General features: G+C 34.2%; 2 protein-coding genes across 3 annotated transcripts; both read right to left on the reverse strand.

The window, feature by feature from the left end:
• Positions 1-1935: 1935 nt before the first annotated feature.
• On the reverse strand, positions 1936-5947 carry LOC107617863 (insulin-induced protein). Its single transcript, XM_016319737.3, has 5 exons — positions 5562-5947; positions 4870-4988; positions 2847-3035; positions 2331-2382; positions 1936-2193 (listed from the first exon to the last, which is right to left on the reverse strand). The coding sequence occupies exons 1-5, from the start codon at positions 5874-5876 to the stop codon at positions 2071-2073; spliced, it is 798 nt and encodes a 265-aa protein (XP_016175223.2). The 5' UTR covers positions 5877-5947; the 3' UTR covers positions 1936-2070.
• A 534-nt stretch (positions 5948-6481) lies between these two features.
• LOC107617862 (SWR1-complex protein 4) lies at positions 6482-17800 on the reverse strand. Of its 2 annotated transcripts, none has more exons than XM_016319732.3 (19): positions 17567-17800; positions 17327-17391; positions 16726-16844; positions 16516-16602; positions 14949-15014; positions 11339-11398; positions 11187-11243; positions 10650-10779; positions 10407-10474; positions 9529-9621; positions 9390-9437; positions 8776-8949; positions 8447-8557; positions 8067-8162; positions 7891-7962; positions 7731-7764; positions 7615-7649; positions 7410-7497; positions 6482-6852 (listed from the first exon to the last, which is right to left on the reverse strand). In XM_016319732.3, exons 3-18 carry the CDS (start codon positions 16834-16836, stop codon positions 7417-7419), a joined length of 1323 nt encoding a protein of 440 aa, XP_016175218.1. In that variant the 5' UTR covers positions 16837-16844; positions 17327-17391; positions 17567-17800; the 3' UTR covers positions 6482-6852; positions 7410-7416. The 2 variants fall into 2 exon arrangements, with proteins under 2 accessions (XP_016175218.1, XP_016175220.1); XM_016319734.3 differs by having other exon boundaries at positions 17546-17757.
• Positions 17801-25881: the final 8081 nt, after the last annotated feature.

Consider the following 25881-nt stretch of genomic DNA (forward strand, 5'->3'; position numbering starts at 1 on the left):
ACACCAAACATAATATTGAAACTTATTTCAATCTCTATCTTTTAGTCTCTGTCTTTCAATCTTAGTCTCTCAGTCTTTGTCTTTCTTCCAAGCATTACCTTAGGAACATGAAGCACGAAAACTTGAGTACTTAACTAGAAAATTACTTCTATTTTCCCCTTAGCTTTGTCATAATCTAATGCCATTTATTTGTAAAACAAGTTTAACAGAAAAAAATTATTATAATCCAAATCTTTTTAATATGATTTTAGATCGATTTGGTTTATTTGTTATGATTTTAGTCCTATTTGGTTAATCTTTATTTTAATTCCATTTGTGTTTGAAATTTTGGATTATATTATGTTTTATTAAATTTTGTTGAACTTTTAAAAGATTGAGTTATGGACTCATGGGTTGTGTTAATTTTTAAAGACAATATTCATAAATATTTGTGAGTATTCGTCGCACCTGCTCGGACAATTAAACGAAAGAGTAATTCTTCACATCCAAGCAATTTTACGTCTAAGTTCATCTAAATAATTTGAGTTATGTATTTCTTTTTCCTGTTTTCTCCCTCATGTGCTTCTTCTTCTTCTTCTTTTAAATTCACACTTCTTCTTCACTCCGGATGCTACGTCTTCTTCTTCTTCTCCTCCTTTAGTTATTTTTCAATTTCGTTACCGTCGTCACCAACAACACCTCTTCCTCTTCCTCCTCCTCCTCCTATTGGAATTTCGTCTCCTCCTTCTTTTTCATTCTTCTCCTCCATCATCATCATCATCATAATCATCATCGTTATCGTCATTGTCTTCTTCTAATACGTATCATCGTTATTGTTATTATCGAATTCGAATTTATATAATGAACAATTTTCGATTCATTTGGTATTATACAATGGTTTTGATTTGATAATATTTTCGGTTCATTCGAGACGTCAGGTGTTTTTGAATTCGAATTTATATAATGGACCATTTTCGGTTCATTTGGTATTATACAATGATTTTGTTTTGATAATATTTTCGGTTTATTTGATCATCACAGAGAATCAGAATCAATAAAGATGTTAGCAAAATGTTGGTGCTATTGGTGATGACGATAATGATGATGGAAGAGGAAAAAGAAAAGAAAAGATATCAAAAAAATTCAAATAAAAAAAAACAGGAAGAAGAGAAGAATGAAGAGGAGGAGATGGATGTAGTGGTATGGTGGTAGTGACGATGACAATAATGAAAAAAAGATAAAGAAAAAGGAGGAGAAAGACGAGAAGAAAGAAGAAGAAAAAGAAAAAGTTCCGCAGCATAAACTAAATGACTTGGACGTAGAATTGTTTGGATGTGCAGTGGAGTTCTAAAAGAAAAATCTGTAACGGAATGGGATAGGAATAAGGGGTATTTTCATAATCCCTCACCCCCACAGATATCCATCTCTAAATATGTAAAATAAAACAATAAATTAGTACATTATCCATCTATAAATATAATAAATCACTTTCTCACAAGATAAAAACATATACATGAATGAAAATAAAGATCATTAACTTAAAATATTTCAAACTAATTTAACCTTTTGTTTTGAATGTGAGATTAGGATTTTCGTAGTGGTTGAATATAAATTTGTAGGATCAGAATAAAATTATTAAATACTCAATGCATAATCAACTAATCAAGTATTATATAATTAATGAATAAAAGTATAAGAGAAAAAGTGAATTTAAACATACTTTTAAACTAAATCAATCGATTTATATGAGTAATATTACACATTTAAATTTTTTTATGAACCAAGTCTAACTAAATTAAATAATAAAATTTAAAATAATGTTATTCATAACTAATTTTTGTTGATATTAAATTAATTTAGTAGGACTTGATTCATAAAAAGAGTTAAATGTATAGTATTATTCATATATAAATCGATTGATATGTTTAAATTCACTTTTATATATATACTTAGACGTGTGTAGCATTATTCTTTATATATATACTAAGGACAAAATTTTAGATACAAAGTGAGCTGTATTAATAGACTGAGGGAGTAAGTAATTAGTATTAGTATAGTACAATAATATAATAGACAACCGAACCACATGCATCACATGTTGTTTGAGGTAAAGTCCTCTGTTTGAGTAGCATAAACTGTTCTCAGCCACCGTGACAAATTGATTAAGAATGGCGTATACACAAAGTAGCAAGTTAGTGTCCAAGTAACTAGTCCCTGCATTTAGAATCCATAGTATTCTTTTTTGTTAGAACTCTTTAATCTTTATGACAAAAAAAATAAATATTGTTGGCATGCATAATGAGAAATTATTAATAGCTTGACAAGCGGAAACTTGAGGTAACATGAACAACCTGGCCAAAGATTTCAATATTGGCTTGAGGGTAGTACCAAAGGTTGAAGAGCCTGATGAAACAAGCAAAAGTTATGCATCCATTAGTTATTAATAGACAATATTTCACTTGGTCATGGACGGAGAAATTCTTAGTTGTTGATGTTATGTTACATCATGTAAATCTAACAAAGTATCAAAATTATCTATAAAAGATTATGTTGGGAACAAATTACCTATGAAAGAACAAAAATTTAAATACTCGCATTTGGTTATATTTTTATCTTCTAAGTCATTTGGATTATATCTAACGAATTTATGTTCTTTCATGAGTAATTTTGTCAATGCATAATCTTTAGCCGATAATTTAAATATTTCACTTATTTTTTAAATATATCACCCACCATTGACTCAAACTCTTGTCTAAAATGACATGTCTTATTAGATGTGACAACAAGAGACATGTCTCTACAAGAACAACTAAAAATTTCTCTAGATTCATCATATAGAGGAAACGGAAAGAGTCAAAAAGCTTTACTTCATTATTGGTATTTCGGCAAGTGGACATGCAAGACCAACAATGCATGCTAAGGTGAAGCCTTGCCATGTTCTATCAAGAAAAAACCATATGAACTCTGCAGCAGCAAATAATATGTAGGCTTCAATGTTGTCAGCTACTCCAGCTTTGTAAACTTCAGCACTCAGTTCTATAAACAGCACCAGAAATCTACAAGTTTTGCTAAGTGTTGATAATTCCTTATTTCAAGTAACGCTCATTTCGATTTCTAAAATTGGTTTAATTCTAACCTTTTAAGTTTTAAAATGATTGATTAATTTAGTAAATCTTTGTTATTTCCTAACCAAACTTTTGTCCTACATTTACATCTATTAGTGTAATTTTGATGTGAATAGTTAAACAATAAAACTCTACATGCAAGCAAAATACTTAATCAAGTCTAACCAAGTTGTTATAACAACTTTTTAAATCACGCGCCTCCTTTTCATTCTCCTTCTCCTTCTCCTTTTCTGTTTCCTTCTCCTTCTCCTCCTCCAGTGTTGCGTCTTCTTCTTTTTCGTTATCGTCATCACCAATAACACCAACATTTTGCAAACATCTTTATTAGTTCTGATTTTCTCTGATGTCATCATTAAATAATTTCGGTTCATTTCTTAATTTATTTCAGTTAATTTGTGTGTTAATTGAAGTTTACTTGATGCTGCTGATAAATATTGACCAAATTTTTTATTCTTTAAATAATTTCGGTTCATTTTTTAGTTTAATTGAGGTTCATTTGAATCCAAAAATGAATTCAATGTGTTTTTGTTAATGATTGAGTCTTTTTTACTATTTGTTCAAATCTGAACTAATAACTAATCTGAAAAAAATACTAATTGAGGTTTACTTGATGCTACTGATAAGTATTGACCAAATTTTTTATTCTTTAAGTAATTTCGGTTCATTTTTTAATTTAGTTGAGGTTCATTTGGATCCAAAAATGAATTTGATGTGTTTTTATTGATGATTGAGTTTTTTTACTGCTTGTTTAAATCTGAACTAATTGAATGGAATAGAGTGGAATCTAATGCAATTGAATAAAGTGATAACGAATAATTTTATTCTTCTTTGCTAAAAAATTTGGCCAATACTTATCAGTAGTATCAAGTAAACCTCAATTAACACAAATACATCAAATTCATTTATGGATCCAAATGAATCTCAATTAAACTAAGAAATGAATCGAAATTACTTAAGGAATAAAAAATTGGTCAATACTTATCAACAGCATCAAGTGAACGGATTCAAATGAACCTTAATTAAACTAAAAAATAAATCGAAATTACTTAAGGAATAAAAAATTTGATCAATACTTATTAGCAGCATCAAATGAATTTCAATTAATTCACAAATGAATTGAAATAAACTAAAAAATAAACCAAAATTATTTAATGATAACACCAGAGAAGATCAAAACCAATAAAGATATTAGCAATTGTTAGTTATGACGATAACGAAAGAGAAGAAAAATCTACGTGGGCGAAGAAAAAGAGGAGGAAGAGGAGAGGAAGAAGACGAAAAATGATATGTTTTGCGTTATTAAAACGCATGTGTGTACATGCTGGTGTGATAAAAGTAGTTTTTTTTTTTTGTTAAGTTTGGGCCAACTTGGTTAGACTTGGTTGCCAAAAACACTTGAATATGTAGCTGGACTTATAGTTAAATGTTGTTACTTTGGAACAGCTATTTGATATGGATACTTTTTTTACTATGGCCAATATAAAATTTGGTATACACTAATTAAATGACATAAATTAATTTCAAATAAGATATTGTGATTAACAGATCAGGTGACAGTAGACGGTAGTAGAGTGGAATCACATCAGCATTGCTAAGGTTGCTTCAATTGCTATCTGGTGAGAGACTGCAATTGAAAATCATGTTGACCACATCATGTGTGATTTATCATTTGTGCAATGTAATTAATTATTATTTGAAAAATTATTTGTATTTATTGTAAGTACGAGGGATAGGGTATATACAAAGAAGGGTGGTATGTACTTACATGAATGAGGTAATTGTCTTAGGCAAGCTTCCCTCTTGAACCTTGTTCAACACCTTCTCGTCTATGCAGAGTTGAATCAAACCAACGGTGCAGTAAAAAGTCCCCAGTAAGAAAGGAACCTATTAATTAATTTTATGATATTTTATCAGGTCACAAATACTAGAGCTAATAAAAACATCAAGTTTAATTTTAATGTTGTATTGACAGTATAAATGTTTTACACCATAGTCAAATTACATACCGTTTATTTAGATGACCATTCACAAAGTAAATATAAAAAATTGTTATTTTGACTGACATGATAATATGTAATTGAATACATATGTAAAATTATTTACAGTCAAAATTAAATTCAAAAACATATCTATACTACACTAGGTGTATAAAAGTTAAATTCATATAAAAATTATTGAAATTTTTTGTATGCTATGGTGTAAGGCAATTTTATACCTACATTCATTATGTAATATATTATGTCAACAAAAATAATTTGCCTTTATATTGATCGAGTGAATGGTGTGATTGAATTTAGTCTGTCGATACATTAAAACTAAACTTATTTAATCTATTGTCTGATCAACAAATATAATTAAATTTTACATCAATGGCTTGAATGGTAAATATAAATAAAATAAGTAAACGAATATAATTAGATAACAAAGATATAGAGAAAATTGTAAGAGGGAACCCACCCAGATATTAGTGTGTAGTGGACCTATATTAATGGAGCCTGCTTGGTACACAACAAGATTGACCCTTGAGTGAAGACCATCGAGAAGGGGACCAAGGAAGAAGCCTGTGCCAAACAGTGCAACTGCCACCGAAGGCGAAGGCCATGTTTGGCTCTCACGTTTAAGAGCACACTCACACCTACCCTTAATAAGACGGCTACCTGTTCTTGTTGCAGTGCACACTTTACGGAGAGGATAATTACGGGAGTGGATTCTACTACTAATATTATAACCTAAAAGATAAGAAGAGGAACCAGATGCAACAAGGTATTGCATCTTTAATGTTTCGGATTGAAGAGAACAAAGGACTCTTGAATTTTCTTCTATTAAATGTCTTTTTGGTGACCACAAATATATTTTCCTATTTTGCTTTTAAGAAATACAATAAATACGGGAATATTATGGCTTCCAAAGAGACAAATCGTAGATCTATTATCTATCCATGTTTCTCTAAGAAGCCAAATCTCTTCTCTAGTATTTCTTCTTTTGTTTTGGGTTTTTTTTTTTTTTTCAATTTTTTGATCCTGCTGTAATTCTTTGTTTTAAATAGACTTGACAATGAATATGAATCAAAATCAAAACAATCTTGAAACCCAACTCAAATTGTTGGATTTGATTGCCTCCTTTTATTTCCCTTATACTAATTGTTGTGCTTCTACTAGTTTGCCCTACTAGTACACATTATTTAAAAAACATAACACAATAAACAACTTGAATTGATCTAGATATTAGCTAATTAGTCTACTTAAACAAATGATGGGAATTCGAATCCCGCCTTGTGCATGCAACAACCCAATGGCCAACAACAAACTCTTAAATGAAGCTTTGATCTGCGACGAATTAATATTAACCTGCCAGATTGGGAGGGGTGGGGGGCAATATTAAGAAAGCTTAATATACTCTTTTTCAAGTGGATAATAGTTGTAAAAGAAAAAACATGATTTTACATCCAAGCATGGCAAATCCTACATCCTATATTCCTATCAGGCAAATGAACAAGTTTCAACCTGAAATATTAACATAAACTATCTACAAATAACTAGAATTCACAAAACCTAAATTTAATTACATATAATCCTAACATCCTAACAGGGAGCTTGTCTGATCAGAAGCAACTACCAACTACCCATACATGGTGAAGATGCCAGTTCCATTGGACTTCCATGTTCCATTTTGCGATAAATACCACCATAAAAGAAATCAGTTTGTCTAAACTAGTGTTACAGATCGAAAAATCTCTTCCAGTCGCCATCTGAAGATTAACAAGAAAAAAAGTTCATATAGTAAATATAAAGCACTAATAAGATTCGTAGTGGTGGTCCAAACAAGCAAAAGGAAAAAGAAAAGGAATGTAGAAAGCCAGATCATTTATTTAAATTTATCTGCCAAAATGGGTCAAACATAATTGAGAATTGGATGAGTGAGTAGGTCATGCCATTTAATTGATTCAGCAACCAACACTGCTTTTGCAAAAAAATAACGGGCAATACTTTCTAGTAAATTTAAAATAAGATAAAATAACAAGTACCATAATAATGTTGAAGCACATCAGATATTAATATACCGGCAATACCTTCAATGCACTCGAGTTAAGATGTATAAATGATATAAACTGAAAGGTACATAACAAATAATAAGGTTTTAAGTTGCACTATGAAATTTACACCATTTGATTGCATGGTGCATCAAACACCAAGTTAAAATAACATAGAAATTAAAATAACATAAAAAATAAGTAATTAGTGGATATATGCATTATAGAAGAATAGTGACCAAGTTTTGTTTTCTGGCATAAACTGAAGATCTTACCAGAAAACTAAAAATCAGAGGCCTTTAATTTTCTGGGTCTTTTAGACTGGGCTGGCGATGATGGTGCTTCTGAAAGCCTTCCAGGTGCCTAAACTTACAAAATTTCCGAGATCAATAGAAATGTACGATGAAATTGCCCAAAAATAAGTAAGAAAAAGCAGCAGAGGGAAGAATAATTGAACGAAACTAATATATAGTCACGCACCTTGCGCTTTTGGTCCCTTTTGCCAGTCCTCTCCACTGAAACATGCACGTTTTAATAGAAGGTAGATAAAATTCCAAGCAATAGATAAATCAGGTTGCAGGTGCATAGTTCATTACCTCCGAAACTTGAGTCAGGAACAAATGTTCTATCCTGCTCACCATTATGAAAATGCTATCAGTCGTTTCAGAATCACAAACTTACGAAAAAAGAATAGCATGCTTGGAGAATAAAAACATTGATAAGTAGTCACAAAGACCAAATGAAACTAGATCCTACCTTTGGTGTTCCTGGTGTTTCAGTGAAGGACCCTTCACGAAAAGGTAAACCTTCAGCCTCCTTATATTGCAGCTGAAACAAATATCATTAATTCATAACAAGTAATTCAAAAGTAAGCATAAAATAAATTAATGCATTCCATATAGAAAATTTACTTTCGACAGAATACTATATACCTGCTTTTGAAGATTCAACAAAGTTAGTATTTCTTTCCTTAGTTCAAGATGTTCAGCACAAACGGCTTTTGTTGGAACCCTTGGTTTCAAATTGACCTTCAGCCAAAGTGAAAACAAATTAGAGGAAATAAAGGCATCACAAAGAATGAGCATTTTTGTTACATATATGATTGGGCTTTGTAAGAGTTTAGGTAATCTACAGCCCTGCTGTTGAAAACAGTCACGAATTTAATAATTGTAAATCATTCTCTCTCCTGAGTAAAGAATACAAGTGTTTCTTACATTGTCAAAAATAACAGCAACTACTACACGCCAGCACTGAAGATTAAAAAAAAAGGGAATATATCAACAGGATTAAAGTCCAGGGTGTATGGACAAACCCCAAGGTCTTGCAAAGTTTGTTCAACCCGTTTGATAGTTCGCAATCCAGCAGTTGAGCTTGCAGCTTGCAACATTTGCTCAAGTGCATAGGTCCTCAGATATACACGAAGCTGAAATATTCTTACTATTAGATTACACACAAACATTATTTGAATCACTGGATCAATACTAGGACAAATTTCATAAACCTGAGTAAAAGAATCCTGTATATTCTACCATTTTTCAGGGGTCCAAGGAGAGGAAAGGGAAAACAGAGCTGGTTTAAGTAGACAACAGTGAAGAGAAAGAGACAGATGATATGCGAATGGAAACTTTTTTTTTAACTTACAATGCGAAGAGAAGCCAGAGTTGATGCATTCTCGGTTGACAATGGAGGCGGCACAGGTATCAGTGGATGTTGCGCATTCGATGGAGGTGGAGACACAGTTTCACCCGGGATAGTCCTCTCAGTAACTTCTACACCAGCATTTGGAGCAACAGCCATCTCAGATTCTTGAGAAACCTAAATAGATGAAGAATGAGACGCTTGATATCATTAATTAAAGGCACAGATGCATGTACAGCATGCGAGTGACACTTGGAAATTTCAATGAATTTAGTAGCCTCAATGGCTCAATTACATAATAACAAACACAGAACAGCTAAACCATCAGCCATCGCTCGCGATAATTTATTGTTGGTATAAATGATACAAATTACATTTGTTTCCAGCTCTAACTTGGTTCGCAGATCCCCAAAAAGAACCAGTCACCATAGATATTTGTTTGATACATAAATATGCCAATTAAAATATTACCAATTATTTGAAGTTCATGGTCAGGATTTCAGAAACAATTAATCACAAGACCATAATGATTGGAACATACGATTAATTCTTGATAGCAAGTTCTGGTATCGTCTTATAATTACAGATGTCACAGACAACCAATTTTAAAAATTTACCTTAGCAGGTATGCGTGACTGAGCTATTCTTTTTGCTTCAGCAAGAACCTGCATAAAATAATAGCAACAGATAGACAGATAACTAAATTAACTTCATTAGCCATGAAGCAATAACCGTAGGAAATCAATAATATAAAACCTCTTCATCTCTTTGCTCTTGTTGCCTTGTTTGAGAGAGGACCAGGGACATTGCTCGTTTCCTCTCCACATCACGTGAAATATTATATGGTTCCTACATTGAGGAACAAGAATAAGAATACTCATTACATAATGCATCTAAAACCTCATTCTCTTTATAAACAGCCAAATTGGAATGTTAAAGCTGTGTTTAAAAAGCAGATCTGAAATGGCCAGTAGGACCGGATTAGCCAGGACTATTCCATTAGTAGGCCAAACAGCCCAAACCTCCAAACTGGTAGTTCACAAATCAGTATAGAATCATTATCCATGAACTGATGTATTAGTATTTTGAAGTCAAATATCTCAGCAGAACTTATAAAGGGAACTATATACTTCCAATATGCCTAGATCCAAATCACAACTCACAACAATAGTCACCAATATAAGAGACCAAAAGAATAGTAACTGCACAAGTTTTATAATCCAACACTAAAACAAAACAAAATAGACATAGACATGTGAAAAAGAAAAGGAGAAAAACAATAGATAGTGAAACATGACAAAAGAAAGAAAAGTATAGAAGTCAAAACAAAATGAAATACTCTGGAATAGTATTGAATTGTGAGAATCACATCACAATTTAGAGAAATTATGATTCAAAGCATACATGATACAAGTAAAGTAGTAAACATATACTATTGATAAATATCATGCTATAAAGGTAAAAGTGTTAAGATATGTTAGTTAATATTTTTATTAATTACAATAATACAAACATTCAATAAAAATTACAGTGCATATGGAATAGGAGGCATGGTGGTACATTTTATTTCATGTTCTTTAAAAGAGAATGTCTTTACTGCAACACTGCTAAATTATTCATAAGTTTTGCCATACCTTAAGAAGAGGATGTGCTGCAATATCCACAGAAGATGGATTCCTAGCAATTAATAAAGCCCGTGATACTACAAAGCCAGGCGAAATAACATACCAAAATCAAATTTAAATGTTTCATTTAATCGCTTTATGTTATAATCTACTAATCTCTATACTAAACAACCAAAACTCCAGTGTGTGAACCAAAAAGAAGATAAATTATCAGAAAGCAACAGATAATATTAGTTAAGTGAATATACATACCACTATAATATCGATCCTTCAATTCTTCTAGAGTCCGAGATGATGGGAACCTATCAGCTATGACAATGAATCGGAGATCAAATTGTTCGCACAAGTCAAACAGCTGATCTGTCTCTTCCTTGGTCCACCTCTACAAAGATATAATATGATGGAGGAGAGCAACACATTAACACCTCTTAACAGATATAGATATAAAGATAGTTGTAGAATGTCCACATGTTTCAACTTTCAAAACCACAGAATTATAGTGGCAGTTAAAAAATTACCTTCACAAATGAGATTACAATAGTGTAAATGAAACAAATGCAACACAGGTAGACTTTAGACATCGGGGCTAAGGCCCAACTATTTTGATCACGAATTTATATATATCCAATGGTTATTGCAATACAAGTGGTGAGACCACAAGCTCAAAATAATTCTGGAAATGAAATTCTGTTCCTTGAAGCATTAAAAGTGGTCATTGACATATATGCAAACTCATAGACGAAGTTTCTATGTAACTGAACAAAAATGCAATTTTCACATGATACTTACAGGATCTGTCAAATACTTCTCATATTCCTCATCTGTGTATCTTGTAATGTCAACAGACTGCACCACAGTATGTAAAATAAGCTTTAATCATGTAAACACAGAGAGAGAGAGAAGGCATCAAGGTAATGCTTGAAGTCCGAACCTATATTTACCTTGTTATACTTGGCAAAAGAATAGTCACCAGTTGGTGGAACACCATTTACAACTCGGACCTGCAATAAGAAACACATAACTATAACTTTCATGCTCAGTCATGTTTATCCAACATTCCACTCTCTCCCTCAGTCAGTTAGAGCAATTGTATTTAGTTAGAATTCAGTTACTGTTCTGTGCTTGTATATACACCACCAGCTAGAGTTTGAATCAATACAACTAATTCATTTTCTTTCCCCCAATTCTTCGATCTCTCTCACCTTCTAACATAGTATCAGAAGACATTCCCTTCTACAACATTCTTTCGCAAACTCCATTCTCTTCTAGAACATTCCTCTTCTCATAAACTCACACAACAAAGTTTGATGAGAGTTTGATTGCTTCCCCGATTTGCGATTGTCTGCAGTGAAAGCAAGAAGCTCCGATCAACGAGTTTAGAGAAGACGTTCTAAATCTTACTACCCCAAGATTCATTGATCCTAAAATGACGGATCCATTTGCACTCTCCATGGCAGATCAACCGGGTTTGATCCTCGTCACTCAGCAACTCACTGAGGAAAACTACCACTCTTGGAGTCGCGCCATGAAGAAAGCCCTAAACCCCAAGAGAAAGATTGGATTTATCAACGGCACAATTCCGAGGCCAGATCCAGCTGCAGATCCTGAGCAATTTGAAAATTGGCAATATGTCAATGATGTAGTGAGCACTTGGATCCTCAATTCGGTTTCAAAGGAAAATTGCAACCTCACTCGTTTATGCAGATTCGGCTGAGGAACTTTGGCATGACCTCAAAGAAAGGTTCGAGCATGGTAACGGACCTAGAATTTTCGAGCTAAAGAGGGAACTCATGAACCTAAAGCAAGGTGCTATGACCGTGTCTCAGTACTTCACCAGGATCAAAATGCTATGGGAAGAGATCAGCTCCTATTGTCCAGTGCCGTGTAACTGCAGTGATGCCCGCTCAATGCAAGACTTTCTTCAATCTGAATACGTACACTGTTTTCTCATGGGTCTTGCTAAATCTTTTGCACAAATTCATGCTCAAATTCTGCTTATGGAATCCCTACCAGCCATCAACAAGGTTCTCTCTCTCGTAGTTCAAGAAGAGAGGCACAGGTCAATTGGCACTAGCTCCTCCTCAAATCAGGTAGCGTTCTTGGTAAGGAATAATCAACCTCAACAACAATTCTATGGACGAGGCAGGGGGCAGCAGAAGGAGGACAGGCCTATGTGCTCCCACTGTGGATTGCTTGGCCACACAGTGGAAAAATGCTACAAGATCCATGGCTTTCCTCCTGGTTATGGCAGAGGACGTGGCACCAAACCATCAGCTCATCATGTTGCAGCCTCAGAGGCAAAGTTCACACTAAACCTGGACCCGAACCAGATACAGCAACTGATTGTATTACTCAGCAATCAGCAGATCCAAGATTTGCCAGCAGCTGATTCCACTGAAATGGCCACACCTGCAGGTATAGTCCTCCTCTCATCACTTTCAAGAAATCAAATGCCTTCAAAATTGTTGGATCCTTGACAATGGAGCGACAATTCACATAGCATGTGACTTGAACCTCTTTTCCAATTTTCATACCTCTACATTTTTCAATAATCCTCCCAAATAATTCTGTTTTCACAGCAAATTATGTAGGTACCATGATTATCAATCCTAAAATCACATTGAACAATGTTCTATATGTACTTGAATTTTCTGTTAATCTACTATCAATTTCCTCTTTTCTAAGAAACACACAAATCACAATCACATTTGGCCACAACTTCTTTGACATCCAGGACCCCAGTTCACTGAGGAAGATTGGGAAGGGTGACTTAAGCAATGGACTTTACATCCTGAAACCTGAGCCACCTTCCAAGATCACTGCACCAGTTTCGATTCCAATTACTGACATTGTTAAAGTCAATTTCTGTCAATTTGACCTTTGGCATTTTAGATTAGGCCATGCATCCAATACACCCTTTCACTACTAGAGGACACCGATTTCTTGGGTTGCAAGCCTGCTGCCTCTCTCATGGATGCAAATTTGAAGCTTCGCGCAGGTGAAGGGGAGACCTTGGCAAACCCATCTGCCTATCGCAGACTCATTGGCAGATTGATGTACCTAACAATCTCCCGACCGGACGTAGCTTTTGCTGTCACCAAACTAGCACAGTTCATGTCTGACCCTCGTGTCCCCCATCTTAATGTAGTTCACCAAATTCTTCGGTATCTTAAGTCGGCACCGGCACAAGGCATTTTATTTCCAGCAACAAACAAGTTCAACCTGTCTGTTTACGCTGACGCTGATTGGGGAAGCTGACTCGATACAAGGCGATCCACAATTGGTTAATGTGCCTTCCTTAGTGATTCATTAGTGTCTTGGAAGAGCAACAAACAAGCACTAGTCTCCAGTAGTTCCACGGAAGCTGAATACAGGGCTATCACGAATGCATCTTGTGAAATTGTGTGGCTGCTTGGATTGCTCAGGTTTTTCCACATCAATCTCGATTCAGCCATGCTTTTCTGTGACAATATTTCCGCGATTCACATGGTCACTAACCTTGTTCTACATGAGCGGTCTAAGCATATAGAAATGGATTGCCATTTCATTCATGAGAAGGTAGCATCTGGTACATTGAAGCTCATGCACGTCCCCAGCAAGCACCAAGTAGCAGATATTTTGACAAAGGCACCTCCTCCGCCTCAATTCAAGTTTTTGATGGCCAAGTTGGGCATACATGGCATCTATGCTCCACCTCGAGGGGAGATATCAGCATAGCTAGATTATTCACTATAGTTAGAGCAATTGTATTTAGTTAGAATTTAGTTACTGTTTTGTGCTTGTATATATACCACCAGCTAGAGTTTGAATCAATACAACTAATTCATTTTCTTTCCCCCAATTCTTCGATCTCTCTCACCTTCTAACAAGTATTCTTGCTGCTGAAACTCAAGATATTTCAAGGGTTGGGGACTCTTAAAGGGATCATATTGTTAGTTGGGAGGTTTGCTGTAAATCAAAGATGCTAAGGGGTTTCGGACTCGATAATTTGGTGTCCAAGAACTAATCATCAGCATCATTTGCCATATGGAATTGCATCAGTTTCTGCTCACTTGTTCAGATGTTTTGACTTGTGTAAAGATTCAACAATTTTGCAGTCCTGTAGTATATTTGGTAATAAAAGAATATAGGGATTTTAATAATTCCTTTATTTCTATTATTTTCATTCAGAATAATGTAACTTTTGTTGCTTCTCCTGTGCTCAGCATGATCTAACACAGTAAGTTAGGAGAAGCGTAGTGACCCAACTGTTCAGCTATAATTCAGTTAATCATAATCAGAAAACTCCCTCTCCTTCTCCCCCTCCCTCTCCCTCTCTATTCGCCGTCTTCTTCCTTATTATGATCTATTTATTTATTTACAGTGTTACTTTAGTCAACATTCAAAAAGATTGGCATGCTTATTACATAGTGTAAACAGCTAGGTTTGAGCGACATATTTTGTATCTATTATGGACCTCATCCTGTTTCATATAATTCTTTTTTCTTCTCTAAATAAAAAATTAAAAAAAATACTCAGAATAAATGCAATTTCAGTGGCAGAAGAACTTACCCAATGATAAAGATGAAGATTATCTTTACGAGCAGAACTGGTGAAACCAAGCCACTGCCAAGCGACCTGGAGATAGAAAAAAGAACTCAGATGTTAGATAATGACTTAAAACTGCTAGTCAGAGATGCCTTAAGATTAAACTTGACAGCAAATCACATTTGGAAATTGGCCCCTCTCTCTCTCCCCAGAAGATTCTCAAGCATTACTTTATAGAATCAGAAACATGAAAAAATACTAAATTCCTCAAAATATATGTGTTTGTTACTTTGTTACTGTCTCAAAACAATGATGCACATGAACACATGTAATCTGTTTGGGTGTTATGATACTAATAAGGAGACAAACACATTTGCCATTAAACACCAGTTTTGCCACTGATAAGGAGAAAGTTATTGGTGATGAAGGTAATAAGGGTAGAAAGCAGAATTTTAAAAATTTTGAACGTACAAATTCCTAATAAAAATATCTTTCATGACCAATATTTGGGTCCCAACTTTTTGGCAAGACACTATATATATATATATATATATATATATATATATATATATTTTTTTTTTTTTTTTGTGTACCGTCGTGTGTCAGCATGTCCTCCAAAATTTGTGTCTCATTAAACAAACAATAAGCATGTGTCACCGTGTCCATGTCTCTGATGGACATGAACAGCAACCAAACACTGTCTCAAAAACTAAGAAGTGCAAATTAATCTGAACCATGGACAGCAGGGTTAGGTGGAGTTTGGATTGAAATTACCATGGATAGGTAAAAAATAATAAATAATAAAGAAAACCAAACTGTTTAAGTATAGGTTCTGTTAGCACTTGAGAGGATATCAATTAATTTCCACAAAGAAATCACTAAAACATAACCCATCCAGAATCCACTTCAATGGATGCATTATTGTCATTGTCAATGAAAAACCATCCCATATTCAGTGATGAAACAACCCATCCCCATTGTCATTGTCACTGAAAATCCAAAGTCTGGCAGTGGTTTTTTCTAAAATCTCTCTCCAGGAGTCCAAGGACATCCAAATTGATTACAGGATTACTATATAGCTTTTAGTTTTCAAATGGAGTGGTGCATATTTGCAAATGGACATCCAATAATTATATTTGTTGATCAATTAACCACCCATTAAATAAACCTAAGCAAATCCATTATAACTATCATTATAACTGGAGTGGATTCAATTGTATTCATAATTTCATATACCGATAAACTAGATGGATGATGGATTGACAGGTCTCAACCCATACGCTAAACTACAATAAAACTTTCAGCAAACTAAAAAGTATTGCAAAGAAATGTTTACTCTACTTCTAAAACTTGAACTGTGTTTGTATGAATTTGCAAGAGAAACTGGCGAAAGTGAGCAAGTTCTAAAACTTGAACGTTTTATTCAAAGATTAGAATTTGCAGCTTTAAGCCATTGACCCTAGTTCAAATCAAACTAACCAAGTATGTTTCTAAATATTTCAAGTAAGGTTACCATGCTGTATCATTGACTAGACTATTAGAGAATAAACAAGAAGGGCATGTCATAAAACAGATAGAAGAAAAGTTAAACCTTTTCGTCTGGTGGAGGCCTTCTTTTCAATTGAGAGGAATCAACAGCAGGCATAAGTGGTGCCAATCCACCCGTAAGCGCATAAACCTATATACAATTCAGTGACCCACATAAGAACCATTAAACAATAGTTAAGAAGAAAAAGTGTTAAATTGGTAAACCCTATGGTACAAAAGGTGGAAAGTGGAAACAGAAACAGAATGTGATAACCTCACGGGAAATTCCATCGGGTTTTCTCTGAGACTCTTTGGGAGGTCGAGACTTCTTCTCCTGAGGAGGGAACGAATTTTTAGGCAATCCCAAGATGTCTTTGGCATCCATTGCAGAAGCTGCAACAGAGAAATTCAGAACCTCTAAACATATATTATTACATTCAAACTTAAAACACAATCGATGTCAAATATACAAAGAAAGTCCTTGACTAATACGGATATTGGTGTACATAAATAGTTATGCTGGGACATTGTAATGCAGAGGGTTATACAGAGAGGGAAATAAATTGATCAAAGGATTAAAACAAGAGCTATGAAATAATTATCGGATAGCCTTGTTTTCAAACTTTGAATCTTCGGAAGAATCACATTACACTATGTTGCTAATGCCACTTTAGTTACCATTTCCGTGCTGCTGATCGTAACTTAAAACCAAGGAAGCTACATTATGTGTGATTTATAAAGGTTTTAATTTGTTTTTCTATTTATGCAAGTACAAGGGATAAGGTATTCCACAACACACCATAGCATTTTTAGCTAAGAGAACAATAGAAGAACCATAAAAAAATTTGAAAAAAAAATAGTAGCTAGGTACTTACACCAATGAGGCTATTGTTTTAGGCGAGCTTCTAGAACCCTAGAACCTTGTTTAAGACCCTCTCATCTGTGCAACAAAAAAATCCCGAGTAAGAAAGGAACCTAATAGTTGTATGACATCATCAGTTTGAAGAAACACAGATGAAACTGCATCCAACAACAATAAATAATTGCTAAATAGATTATTATCACTAAAATTCTTTTTCTAAGAAAATGCTGACTTGCTCCACCGTGCTGCTCACCGGAGTTGTCGCTTCTCCACCGTTCGCTCTGGTCACTGTTCTGTTCGCCGGAGCTGGTCGGATGAGGAGCGCAAAAAAATGAAAAGGTAAAGTAAGGAAATAAGGAAAACCCTAAGGCTTTGTTTGGATATAAGAAACTACCGGGAGAAGAAGAGAGTGGAAAGGAGGGAAGGGAAAGAAAGAAAGTTGAGTAAAAATTATTATATTTTTATTTTTTTTAAAGAAAGAAGAGGTTGTTGGAGTAATAATTTTTTTTTTTTTTTTTTGGTTTATTTCGAATGAAGTGTGAAAGAAAATAAATAGTTAAGTATAAAAATATCAAATTTATTTTTAGGGTATATTGCTAATAACCATGTTTTTTAATTAATATACTATTTTAAAATTCTTTTTAATATTTTATTGTATAAACACATAATAACATATTTTAATGTAAATGTTAGAATTATAATTATATAATAGATATATTAATATTATGCATATATTATAACGGGGATGCTACACATCCATGTAACCATGTAACCAAGTTGGCCCAACACAAAAGAATTCAATACCATTAAATGAAACGTGAAATACACGCGCCCAATACACACGAAATCGCCCAACGCTTCTTCTCCCCCACGCTTCTTCTTCTTCTCCCGCACTTCTTCTTCTTCTTCTCACGCTCATTTACGCATGGAGCATCTTCTTCTTTTTCGCCTTCTTCTTCACGTTCCTCCTTCTCTTCCTTTTTCGCGTTCCTTCTTCTTCACGTGTTTTCTCCTTATCGTCATTCTTTTGTTGTTGTTGCTGCTGTATTTTTTTTGTCTTTTCCTCCTTCTCTCTAGTGAAGAAGCAGTAGAAGGTGAGAAAGAAGAGTTTTGAATAGTGCAGAATGAACCGAAGACAGTACTCAGGGTGAACCGAACACAATACTCATGGTGAACCGAACATAGTACTCATGGTGAACCGAAAATAATACGATTGTATAGTACTGAGTGAACGAAACATAATCCATTATATAAAATCAAATTCAAACAGCTTTCTGCAGAATGAACCGAACACAGTACTCATGGTGAACCGAACATAGTACTCATGGTGAACCGAATATAATACAATTGTATAGTACTGAGTGAACGAAACATAATCCATTATATAAAATCAAAATTCAAATAACTCTGCCTACAATTTACATATTATCAATTTAATTCAATTCAATTCAGTACACCTCCGTCCATTTAATTCAATTCAAATTAGCAATTGCATTCCATTCAATTCAATTCAAAATTGAATAATCCAAACTTTGTCAGTTTGATTCGTTTCAGAAGAGTAATCCAAATCGCTCTCCTGTTTACCAAAAAATTATGAACCCTTAAACACTGAATCCTAAACACTAAAACCAGAACCCTGAACCCATAAACCCTAAATCCCTAAAACCCTAAAACCTAAACCCTAAATCTTACACCCTAAAACCTAAACCCTGAACCCGAACCCTGAACACTGAACTCTGAACCCTAAATGCTAAATCCTAAACCTTAAACCCTAAACCCTGAACCCTACCGTAAACCCTACACCCCTAAAACCCTAAACCCTGAACCCTAAACCCTAGACCCCTAAACCCTCAACCATGAACACGATGAATTGAAATTAATACGCGGGACGAACCGAAAGTTTGAAACACACTGAACCCCTATGCACTGAACCCTGAACCCATAAACCCTAAAACCCTAAACCTTGAAACCCTATCGTCATTCTTTTGTTGTTGTTGCTGCTGTATTTTTTTGTCTTTTCCTCCTTCTCTCTCTGGTGAAGAAGCAGTAGAAGGTGAGAAAGAGGAGTTTTGAATAGTACAGAATGAACCGAATACAGTACTCATGGTGAATCGAACACGGTACTCATGGTGAACCGAAATCTTAGTTATGGTGAACCGAAATCTTAATTACGGTGAAACAATTATATAGTGTTTAGGGAAGAAAACAGAACATATTGGTCTAATTTTTGTTAGACTCCTTTTTGCGGACCGAACCGAAAACATGAAAGTGATGAACCACCTCTTTAGTACTTACCGAATTGAAAAGTTACTCACATTTACTCAGAGTTACTCACAATTACTGACACTCACAATTACTCACAGTTACATATTATCAATTCAATTCAGATGTAGATTACCTTAGTCCACTCAATTCACTTCAAATAAAATTAAAGAGTTCATTCCATTAAATTCGATTCATAATTCAATAATCCAAACCTCATCAAATTGATGCGTTTGAGAAGAATCATCAAAATCACACTCATTCAACTGATTTGAAGTTAATTCATTCATTGTTTCAATTCAAAAGTGTCGATCAAAGAAAAAAACGAAGAAGAAGATGAACGACGAAGATAATTGCGTTGAATCAATCCAAATCCATAATGCATAGAAGAAAAACGCGAAAGAAGAGAACAACGAATTTAATTAGGTTGAAGAAGGAAGAGGAGGAGGAGGAGGAGGAGAAGAAGAACGCGAAAGATGTTTAGGTTATAAGAGGTGCGTATAAAACAAACGGGAGTGTGGGGCGTGGAGTGAAAGTTACTTAGATACCATCCAGGTAATTTTTACATGGATGTAGAGCTTTTCCCATATTATAATATATAGGTAAGAATTATATTTTCTATATATATAATGAAAGGAACAATATACATACATATGTATAAATAGAGAATTATATTTGTTCGGTAGCACTTAGACCAAACGGATCAGGTACGGAGTTCACCGGAGTAGAGAAGTTGCAGGGGACTGGTCCTGGATGGATTTAAGTATGGAGGCTCTTCCGGGTCGTCGAGTTGAGGAAGTGGTGGGGCTACCTGTAAGGACTCCAATGCTCAAGTCAGTGTCCGTACAAGAGGCGGTTATTAAGGTTAGGGTAGGTGATGTACTTTTGGGGAGGGGTAGGTCCCTCCCCTCTTATAATTCGTACTCGGGTGGGCCTCCTGGTAGCCAGGTCCACCTTCCTAAAAGCTTCTGCTAGCTGTCCAAGTCCAACGTGGACGAGGGAGAGTAGATCCCCTCCTAAATCGGGTCGCATAACTCGTAGGGTCGACCGCTCGGGCGTGGATCCGGGTCGTTACTGGGTTGGGCCGGAACAATATTTAAATTTTTTATATAATGGGGATAAATTTTTTTTATTTAGTCACTTTAAAAAAAAGTAAATTAATTTATACCATTAATTAATTTTTGATTAAGATAATAGGATTCACAAATAATAAATATTATAAATTTAAAAAATATTAAAATATCATTTTATCATTTTACTAATATTGTTATTTTAAAAAGTTTTTTTAATTTTTTAATCCTTCTACCTGTTATATTTCTCTTTCATTTCTAAGGTTTTGGCTTTGTTTGGATAGAAGTAAATGAAAAGAAAGGAATTAGGGAGGAAGGTAGGGAGGGAAAAGAAACAGAGATCTTGAGTTGTTTAGATATAGGAAAATCGGGGAGGAAAAGTAAGTTTAATAATTTAATTTCATTCATTTGTTTGGAATAAAGTGTAAAACAAAAAAGAAAGTTAATAGTTAAAATAGTTTCCAAAAAATCACATGTAAGTTAATTTGATTTTTGAAATACCATACACTTTAAATTAATTTCTATAAATTATAGCTTATAACTATGAGTCAAATTTTTATTTTCGTTAATTAAATAATGACATGTGATATAAGATGTCTATCTTTTGAAAATCATATTAATGTATATATAATTTTTTGAGAATCATTTTGACTATTTATACAAATTAAAAATCAAAGATTAAAATCAGATTAACTTTTTAACACATATTGTTTTGTATACTAAGATTATTTACATAAAATGAAATGAACAAATAGTTATTAGTAAATGTCTATTTTAGCTTTAAAAATTTGATATCTAAAATAAAGTTATTATAAGAAAATATCCTCTTAGCATAAAATTTCCTATCCATTTTTTTAAAATATTTTTGGTCAAATACAAATTATTAAATATATTTTCTTAGTTGAAATCATCAAATTTTAAAAATAAAAAAATTTTCATCATAATTATAAAAAATTATATTAAAATATAATTTATAAAATTATTTTAAAAATTATCTAAATATATGCATATGATTGAATAATTATATAAAAAAAAAGTTTGTGCTAACGATACATCAAAATCATTTTTTTGCCATTTTTTTTGTTTTGCTCTTTTCTTTTTGTCTATATTGGCTTCTCTTTTTTGTTTTTGTCACGTATTAGGCTTATGTTATTGGAGTTGTGTTCAATTCGGGCGGAGAATTTGGGTTTTTACCTTCTCTGTCAAGTTGCGTTCTATGTCCAGCCCAAAACAAAAGTCTACCCTACGTCCCAAAAAATTAATAAGTCTAATTATTCATTTTAATTCTATTAAAGATAAATACCAAAAAATCAATTTGGGTGAGTCGAGTAGTCAGTTCACTCGTCCACTTAAACAAATGTCGTAGTTTGATTCCCATCTTATGTATGCAGCAACCCATTAGCCAGCAACAAACCATTAAATGGAGCTCAGATCCACAACGAATTAGTCCTTGAGCTGTCGAGGCATATGCTTAGTCTTTGATTTTTTTTTATATATAGCAGGGCCCAAGGCCCAGTAGAACAAAAAAATCACATCAGAACATCTCTTGGGAGTTTGACTCCACTCCTATCGGCAAGCAGGTGTGGTGCGAGCATGGTAGGGAAAAGCTCGAAGCAGTGGACTCCAGCTTCTTGTTCTTGCCCTGCTTTAGCAAAAGCATCTGCACAGAAATTTGCTTCCCGGTAAATCTGCCGAACGACGATGCACGGATCCAAGCCAATTAGAATCTCTTTAATAGACCGAATCAGAGCAAATTAAAAGTGCTTCTCCATTGGCGACTTTTGAACTAGCTCCACCTCACATCTAGAATCAGACTAAACCATAAGCTTGGAGATTCTCATCTCCGTTGCTAGCTTGATGTTGACATAAAAATCCAAAATCTTCGCCATAGTAATGGTACACGTCCCAATCTTCATGCTGAAACCCGCTACCACACAGCTCTCCCAATTTCGAATAATGCCGCCACACGCTCCTCTACTTCCAGGGTGGAGCACCGAGCCGTGCACATTCAGTTTGAGCCATCCATGTTTCGGTGGTTCCCATCCAATTGATTTCTTTCTGGTATGTCTAAAAATTCTAGTATTGACCTCTGTTATGTTAAGAGCAAAGTGATAATAGTCTGCAAGATTTATCCCAACGCGACGAAATTAAACATTCTTCACTGGAAATAAGCTCGTTTCTACTTCTCCACACTAAGTTACAGGTGGTGATAAAAGTTATGGGCCAAGTAGTCATATTAACCGAAGTTAAGGCTTCCAGAAGATTTTTTATCAACCAGTCATGGAAGGATTGAGTGAAAAATGTCTCCTGATAATCTTTGTGAATGATACTGGTCCACACTTTGAGAATGAAAAGGGCGATCCCGCAAAACATGGAGTATCGTCTCTTCAACATCATGGCATCTGGGGCAGTCTTCAATTAATCTTCTACTTTTACTTTTGCTATTTGTTAAAAAAGCTTCATGAGTTAACAGCCAACTGAAAGACTTCAGTCTCTGAGGAATCTTTAGTCTCCAAATTTGCTTGTATACGTTACTGCTTTTATTATTATCCTTAAATAAAGCGTCGTAGGCTGTTCTGATAAAAAAATGTCCATCTGCTACTGGAGCCCAGCTCACACAATCCTCCCCCATAGAGATATTAGGGGCTTTTAAGGTGCGTAGATGATCAATCAGCTCGTCAGGCAGAACCTGAGAGATTTTTCCCCAGTCCTAATTCCCATGCTCATTCGCATAATCTCTGATCTTCCCAGCCATTCTATTCTCGTCCAGGTTGATATTAGCATCTTCTCTTAGTTTAGGAATCCCTGGAATCCAATGATCTTCCCAAACCGAAATATCATTTCCATCTCCTATTCTCCATACAAGCTGATTACAAAACTTATCCCAAATAGAAGTGATTCCCTTCCACGCATTCGAGCTACTAGTTTTTTGGTGAACTTTAGGGATCTTGCCATTCTTATATCCGTACTTAGTTTTCATGACTTTTACCCACAAGGTGTCCTTATTGTGAATGAGACCCCAAACCAGCTTCATAAGGAATAACTGGTTAGTCTCATAAGCTTTTCAAATACCCAATCCACTCTCTTCCTTAGTCCTACAAACTTTGTCCCAATTCAGAAGATAAACCTTCATGTCTTCTTCATTATTTCTCCAGAGAAAATCTCTACAAAACTTATCAATCTTATTATAAACCGCTTTGGAAGCTGCATAGTTTGCATACAGTAGCTAGGGATAGTGGATATGACAGATTGGACGAGCGTAGTTCTCCCAGTGAGAGACTTATTCCAAGATGAAAGCTTGGTATGAATCCGATCAATCACAAACTAGAAGTGTTGCTGGTTTCATTTCTCATGAATAAGAGAAACTCCTAGATATCTTCCTAAATTAGATGTGAGGGGCACCCTAAGTTCCTGGCTAAGCTATTGCTTGAGTTTGAATCTTGTTTAATTTGTTTGAGTTTGAAAATGGTTGGAAAGAAACTGGAATTTTATCAACAAGAAGACCTAATCACAGTTTATGACTTTGTTGTGTATCTTAAAATAGTAAAGATATTCGAATTTTTTCAACAAGCTGGACTTTCCTTCACCATGTTATTGTTGTGGCTTACTGCTTGTTAGTACTCCTATTTTTCCTTTAGTAATTAAAAATACCATGACACTGGTTGTTTGTTATAAAAGGATTATGAATCTTATGAGTGATTATGCAACGTGATTACACAAAATTATTGTTTAATAAAAAAATTTGAAATACTAAAATGTAGTTCTAAAACTTTTAGTAAAATATAATGAAGAGTACTATGCATATTGTGTTTGCTCATTCTTCAATTAATTTAGAATTAATCACTTAATTGCTATGCTACTAATATAAAGTTATATGTACAAAATAAATTATTTAACATTGTCATTTGTTGAATAATTGTATAATGATTTTAGTTTGTGTCAAGGTTTTAAAAATGCCTAGGAAACTTCGGTACACCTTTATAAGTGCAGCCAAAACTGATGCTGGCACTGATGTCGTAACTCAGGATAATAGTGTTGAAACATCCCGAATGAATACTTCAAAAAAAAATCCTGTGCATCTCGTATTGAAACACTGGTGGCTCCGTCAACTCCGACTAATGCCTATGAAGCTTCCACACCACGCACAGAGAACCGATTAGAAGCTAAAGTTGGTGATGTATCTTCAAATGATGAGGATTACAATCCAAAGGCTGATGTAGTAGAATCACGGGATGATCACGTCGATGACTTATTTGCCGAACAAGAACCAGAAGGTCACATCAATCCCAACAACCGCAAAGATACGAATTATTGGTCCATAAATGTCTTTGGTAATAATCATTCCTCCAATCTTGTATATGTTCAATTTTTAATTCATTATATTGTATTTTCTTTAGTTAGTGCCACAATCATGCAAATTAAGTGGGTCTTCTTCCTTAGAGGATGGCGTGACACAGAGGCTATAGCACTTCCTCCTAGTAGAAAGATCGTACTACGATTTAACTGAGAGTTGCAACCAGTTGATCGGGCGAGTGGCTTATTAAGTGGATATTTAGGGAGTTTGGCAGCTGACTTTAACCAATTTCTAATATGCAAAAAGAGTTAGAGGACAATGAACAAAGATCTGAAAGAACATGCATATAACACAATTAACATATAACTTTAGCTTTGATAGTTTAAGGGGTTTTGGGTATAATTTTTTTAGGGTATAAACTTCGTGTCGGGTATTTTATACAACTTGACAAATTTTCGTGTTCACTATTTCACATGTTTAATGTTGGTACTCTAATTTATATAATTTAGTGACTAAATGTGATATAGATGCTTATGTTATTTTAAATATTTTTATATTACTCCTTATTTTTTCTTATTTTCATATTCTTCGCATTATGTTACTTTTATATCTATTCCTTGGTTTTAGTTACTAACAATGTCTCAATTTTGTAGCGGGTCTTTGAATATGAGGGGGATGACAAATGAATAATAAAGAGAGGAATTTTGCAAAGGATAGGATAAAATTGGAAAGATTCAAGAAGTTATTTCATAAGTTTCATCAGGAAGAGACAAAGACAATTGAAGAAAATGCTAAGCGTAAACCATCAGGAATAGATGCAGCTAATTGGAAATAGTTCACTACAAAAAAATATTGAGAATCATCGGATTTACTGTTAAATTTTGCATTGTAGAGTAGCGGTGGATTTACTGGCAGTAAAGGCGTAAAATTCGTTGGGTTAAA

This window comes from Arachis ipaensis, chromosome B9, assembly GCF_059453495.1.
Source record: "Arachis ipaensis isolate K30076 ecotype BB chromosome B9, ASM5945349v1, whole genome shotgun sequence".
In the NCBI taxonomy this organism is placed as follows: Eukaryota; Viridiplantae; Streptophyta; class Magnoliopsida; order Fabales; family Fabaceae; genus Arachis; species Arachis ipaensis.